This window comes from Eptesicus fuscus, chromosome 10 (genome assembly GCF_027574615.1).
Source record: "Eptesicus fuscus isolate TK198812 chromosome 10, DD_ASM_mEF_20220401, whole genome shotgun sequence".
NCBI classification, from domain to species: domain Eukaryota; kingdom Metazoa; phylum Chordata; class Mammalia; order Chiroptera; family Vespertilionidae; genus Eptesicus; species Eptesicus fuscus.
In genome coordinates, this window is record NC_072482.1 from 81,984,864 (window position 1) to 81,991,262 (window position 6,399).

At 49.8% G+C, this 6,399-nt stretch overlaps 1 protein-coding gene across 3 annotated transcripts in view; it reads right to left on the minus strand.

Moving 5' to 3' along the window:
• TPD52L1 (TPD52 like 1) overlaps nt 1–5,585 on the minus strand; it is a 63,240-nt gene extending 57,655 nt beyond the window's left edge. Inside the window, exon 1 of one of the 3 annotated variants that reach the window (XM_028142855.2) lies at nt 5,150–5,585. In XM_028142855.2, coding sequence (XP_027998656.1) covers nt 5,150–5,168 — 19 coding nt within the window. In that variant the 5' untranslated portion in view covers nt 5,169–5,585. The remainder of the gene's footprint in view (nt 1–5,149) is intronic. The other 2 variants (XM_028142865.2, XM_028142903.2) reach the window with 2 other exon arrangements.
• Between the last annotated feature and the right edge of the window lie 814 nt (nt 5,586–6,399).

The following is a 6,399-nucleotide window of genomic DNA, read 5'->3' on the forward strand; positions in this document are numbered from 1 at the left end:
ATGGAACCATGACCTCCTAGTTCATAGGTCGATGCTCAACCACTGAGCCACATCAGCAGGGCCTCACTTAATTGTTCTGACCTTCCATTTTCCCATCTATAAATGAGTTAAAAAGTAATGGTATCTATTCCAAAATGTTCACATAAGGATTCAATAAGATAATGCATGTAAAGTTCTTGGCATGTGCTACTAAAAGCAACAGGAAGCATTTATATAGTACTTACCCCATGCTGAGCACTGTTAAGAACATTGATTGTATTCACTTGTTAAACTCTCATTACAATCCCATGATGTAGGCGCTATTAATACCCTCACTTTGCATATGGAAAAACCAAGGTTCAGAGAAATGAAGTAACTTGTTCAGGGTCATATTAATGGTGTCATTGGCAAGATGAAAATCCAGGCAGTTTGCCCTGATTCTGGAATCTTAAACACTGTCCCTCTGCCTCTCAACATTCAGTGCTTGTCGCATCTCTGCTATGACTACAGTCGTCGATAAGTAGTTGTTGATATATTTATTTGACAAATCAATACTTGAGGAAGTACTCATTTATTATTTACTTCGCTCACTAAGTACCAAATCTTATCCTAGTCCACAAACATGAACCCTCTTGCTTCTCAGTCTTATAAAGCAACTTTTCTGGTTCTGCCCACCAAGAGTATCAAGCAAACAGGTGTATTAGGAAAGGCAATTCAAAATAGATTCCCATATTCTGTAATATCTATCATTTGTATGATCAGATTTTACAAGAATTTTAATTGCAACAATAGGATGTGTGGCAAATGACTGACTTCATCTTATGTATACATCACTACTACTTTAAAACTTCTATTTAGCAGGAAAATAAAACAATAGGAGGTAGCTCTGAAGACAGTGAAATGTTCTCAATAATACTTTTAAAAATCATAATGTATAACACCTAGCTCCCATTGTTTAAGGTTTATAATTACATTAACTGAAATTTGCAGAAGAATTTTGTGTGTCGGGGGGGTAATCTGATCCCTACAATATAAGAGATTTTGCCTGTTACTATTCAGCAGGGGAAGGAAGGATTATTTTATTGTTTAAAAACAAAAAAAAAATTTTTTTCACAAAGCAAGAATTTGTTTTCTATGCAATATTAACAAAAAGGATAGAATTGCATTTGTTTTACTAAAGCTTCATTCCTTGCTTCATTTGCTGTCCTTACCCTCCTTTACTTTATTTCTTCTATTTCTAATTTGCATTATCTTGCTGTGTTTCATACTTCTGTATAAACTGCCCTAAGTTCTTCCTGGAACAAGATGAGGCTAAACCAATGTCCTGTGAGCCAAGCATAATGTAAGGTCTGCATGACATTTTCACTGGAATGGAATTTGCAATCAGGCAGGATTAATCTGACACGTATTACTGTATGTCACTCATGGGTTTCTGAGAACCCCGAGATTAGCATGTGTGAATCTAAAAAGTAGTTACTGTAGCAGGCTGAACAGCAGCCCCCAAGCATATCCGGCTCTAATCTCTGGGACCTATAGGTGCCACCTTCTGTAAGAAAAGGGTCTTTGTACGTTGATTGAGTGGAGGATCTGGAGATGGGAGGATGATCTTGGATTATCCAGGTGGGCTCTAAATGAAATCACAGTGTTCTTAGAAACTGGAGGCCGAGGGAAATCGGAAACAGACAGCAGAGCCGGCAATGGGACACGAGGCAGATACCGGAGTGATGCAGCCCAAGAATGCAGCCGACAGCCCAAAGAAGCTGCAAGAAACGAGTTCTTCCTGAGAGCACCCAGGGAAGCGAAGCCCTGCCGATACCCTGATTTGGGTCCCGTGAGCGTGATTTTGGAATCCCAGCTCCAGAGCGGTGAGAGAATACATTTCTGTGTGGTAAGCCACCAAGTGTGTAAATAATTTGTTACAGCAGTCATAGGAAACTAATACAGCTATTAATCTGAAGATATACAAGGGTTGAGTGGAAAGAAGATTTTTTTTCTTTCAACATTAAAGACACTGGGAAAGGACAAAAGCAAAGTTATTTCCTAGAAAAATGAAATATTGGAAGATAATTTTAAAAGATCAGGAACTTTTCATTTTAAAGCACTACATAGGTTTCAGGAAAATGCTACATTCCTAAACAGATTTCCTCCACAATAGATCATTATATTAAAGCAACATTCGCCAGTACCAGGAGAGCAACGGGAATGCTCGCATCCTGTGGGGTCCCATTCCACACTGTTCTCCAGCCCTCCTCACAGAATCGTGCTGCTCCTAAGCCCACTTCTGAATGTTTTGTTCTACCAGCTTCCCAGAATGTGTCCTTGTTTTACCAAAAGTAGCCTTTTCCTTTACAAAGTTAAGTGATCTATTTGCAGAATTTCACTTAGGGAACAGTTTCTGGGACTGGCTGCTGTCTTCCTTGAACTACATGTGCCAATAATGCCCACAGCATCTGGTTGGTCTCCGGGAAAGTACAGGAGGCGTCCCATCAGCAGCTGCCGACTTAACCTCTCATCTCTGCTCTCTCCAGATCCAGAGGCAGAAAGATAAGCCATCCTCACGCTAGGTCATCCTAACATACACTGGGCTGATGACACAAACCTGCACAAAGGACGCTCTTAAGAGTCCAAGAGTCAATTTCATTTAGCCAGAAAAATATGCCAAGTGGAAAGAAGATTTTCTCTTTAATATACACTATAAATGCTTTGTGAAAGGTTTTCTTCTTAAAGAACTTAAAAAAAGGGGGGGGAGCCCGGCTGGTGTGGCTCAGTGGTTAAGCATTGACCTATGAACCAAGAGGTCACCCCAGTTCAATACCCAGCAGGATTTCGGCTAGATGTCCAGTAGGGGGCAGGCCGGAGGCAGCTGATCTCTCATAGATGTTTTTCTCTCTCTATCCCTCTTCCTTCCTCTCTCTCTAAAAACCAATAAAAAAAATTTTTTTAAGTATAAAGTTGGGGTCGGCCTTGACACCACCCTCCATATTAATCCAAGTTATTTTTATTTTCTTCCTGAATGTTTTTTAAATCTGTTCTCTGTCCTCTCGGTGGCTGACCATCACCCTAATATAGGTGTCCCTAGGAATGAATGCTTCATCTGCCTTTTCAGCTTGTCCTCCCACCCACTCAGGCCCCGCCCCTTCGTGAGGGGAAGGGGAAGAGTGGCAGAGAGGGCAGGGGAAGCAGGGGGACTTGGGCTTTCTTTCCTCTAAAGGTGGTGGCTCTGAGCAGGGAGGGGCACTGAGCACCACCTCAGCCACTCATTACCTGCTTGGTCTACAAGGCGCTGATGGACATCCTGTACCGTCTCCCTCTCTGTGGACGGGGCAGAGAACACCACCCACCTCATGGGGCTGTTGTGAAGAAGAAATGAGTCGACACAAGAAATGAGTCGACACACGCGAAGCACAAAGAAACTGGGCACAGTAAACAAACCTCACTGTTTTGGAGTCTTTCAGGCTCCCCCTCTCTTTCCACATCATAAACGAAGTTGCAATTTCACATTTATCAAATAACTCTCAGCGGATTGTCTGTCTCTTCAAGGAAGCAGGGATCAAATCTGTGGTTGCTTCCCCTCGAGGGCACAGTGCTTGGCAAAGAAAAGCACTGGAATGTCTGGTGAGGAAATTTCTCAGGTAAAGCAAACCGGTGACCCCTGGTTCCAGCCTGCAGCCTCCCCTGTCTTCAGGATTAGTCTTTCTCCAGCTCACGGAGTAAGAGCTTGACCTGGGAAGCTTTCAAACATACCCATGGCCGGTTCGATTGGCCTGGGGTCCGCCAGGGCCGGTACTGAAAACTCTCCAAATAACCCCCATCTGCAAATCAGGTTGGAAAGCTCCAGTGTGGCTCCCTCCCACCTGCTGCCATTCAGGAGGGAAGGCCTGCGAGCTGACCTCTGCTTTTGAATTTGCCCAGCCTCGGGGTGGGGGGGCGGGGGGGTGGAATTCTCCTTTCTTATTTAGATAATGGGCAGTTTTTACGGACAGGAACTTGGCTGACGGAACAAACGAGAATGGTTCGCGCTGTTCAGACCAGGGTAGTCCTGGCAGCAAACCCGTGGGATGGCTCCTGGCCCCGGGGTGGGGGGCCGCCAACCCGCTCTCCTTCAGGACACTTCTGCCCCTAGAGGGCGAGCGCACAGGGTCAGGAACCTCCTCTTCATTTATTTATTTGTTTGTTTGTTTATTTGTTTATTTATTTATTTATCTTAAAAGCCATCACTGGATCCCCTACACTGCGGTGCAGAAGGAAGGTGCGATGGTTGTTTTAAAGGCTGAGGAAAGCTGACCTCAACCCATCCCTTCCAGGCGCTGCTCCCAAGACAGACGGACCCCAGAATCAGCGTCCGTCCTCCCCGCCTCCGGCCCCACAGCCTCCACCTCTGCTCCTTTCCAGTCCGTTTACTCCCCTTCTTGCATGAGTCCATCGGGCTTCCCAAGCCCTGGTCCGAGTGTGACCCCCAAGACAGAAGGATGCCCTTCGCGGGCTCCTCCAGCCCGCGGTCCCAGGAGCGGGGGAGCTGGGCGACCAGACCGGCGGGGCCCCGCGCGCCTGGGGCGGCAGAGGGAGCTCCCGGGTCGCGGGAAACCGGGGCACACGTGTCGGTCCGGCTGCAGATCAGCGGGCGGGCAACGCTCTCCTCGCCCGGGGGAAGGCGGGTCCCCGAGAGGCCGGCGTATCCGGGAGACCGGGGGTCCCCGCGGAGCCACCACCTCGGCGCGCCCGCGCTCAGCCCCGAACTGGGGAGCTGCACGCAGGCCACGAGCCCCAGGCGAGGAAATCGCGCTCCCTCCCCCCCACGCCCCGCGGGAAAGGGAGAGAGACGAGGATTCCCGACCCCGGACAACAGGTCCTTTGGGTCCTCGCGAGGTTCGGGCAGCGGGACGACCCGCTGGGGAAAGGGGCGAGAAATGACATTCCGTGGGCGCATCGCCTGCGGAGGAACCTCTCCACGTAGCGTCTGCTTCACCGGCCCCAGCTTCACCGGCCCCAGCCCCACCGCACACCCTGAGTTTGGGGAGCGGGAATCATCCCGCGGACGCGGGAGGGAGCAGCGTGGCGGGCCCGTGACGCTGGCCCCGGTCCGCTCTGTCCGAGAAGTTGGGGGAGGCCGGAGAAGCGCCTCTCTGCGCGCCGGGGAGCTGACCCTCGGGGGCGATCGGCGACCACTCACCTTGTGCCTGCGCCTCCATGGTGGCCGAGCTCGGGCTGCGCGCGGCGGGGACCTGCTCGCAGAGATCCAGGCGGCGGTGCCCGAGTCCAGAGAGCGCAGCTGGCCCGGCCGAGGGCGCGCCTTCTCTCGGCACCGCGTCGCGAGCTCTGCGTGCGGGCGGGAGAGGAGCCCCGGGGCAGCCGCCGCCGGCCGCTTCTCCTTACCTCCGCCCCTTCCAGTCCACCTGGCCTCGGCCGCGCTGGGGAAAAGCCCGCCGAGGGCGCCACCTGCCGGCCACGCGGAGCACTGGGCGGAGGGCGCCCCCTCCTGGCTCGGGGCGCGTGCTCAGGCCAAAGAAAGGCCTGACCCGGCTCAAGTGGGCCCTGGCCTGGGTTGTGCCAAGGCAGATACCATGGGGGAGAAGAGGGAGGGAGGATTTACAGTCCGGAACGATTATTGCTCCTGGTGGAAATACTGTGTGGTTTCTGTTAACCCCCTGGACCCAGCGTTTTTGTCAACTGGCCAATATATATCCTTGTTTTATGTGTGTTTCTGTTTAAAGATATCTTACTTAACATATATTGTTGGTTAACGCATTAACATTGAGCTCAGGGCCAACAGCATCATAACTCATACTGCACGAAATTTATTAAGCTTTTTAAACTTATGTATTTTGTTCCTGGGACACTAGGAAGCACTTCAGCACTGTGTTTTCTGGGCCATTTTAAATACCGCACACACACACACACACACACACACATACACACACACACACACACACACACACACACACACACACACACCCCAAAGGCACAAAAATGGTGTGTTTGTAGTCGGTGAAAAGGGCACTTTACAGTATGAGAGCTGAAATAAGAAGGTAGAGGGTTAGCCTTGTTTGACCTCTGCTGGGAGGGTATGCGTCTGTCCGCCCGGGGTTTTCAGGGCTCTGCCCACGTCTGGGAATGACCATGAAGTGCTGTATGGATTTGGGGGTCATGAATACATGGTGAGGAGGTAAAGTCACAAATATGGGACTTGCAAATTACTAAGCAACTGTGTATATATTTTCTAATCCAAAAACCCATGTCTGTAGGTTGGGGAAGCAATCATACTTTCAAGAAAAGACTAGAAGCTTATAGTCCTGTTCCACGCCTGGCCTGGCAGTGTGACGAGTAAGCAGGGCCAGGAGGAAGGTACCCGCCGTGTCTCCCCCACGCAGGCCTTCAGCTGTTACAGAGCTCCCCTTTCTCTCCCCGTCTACAGCATCTTCA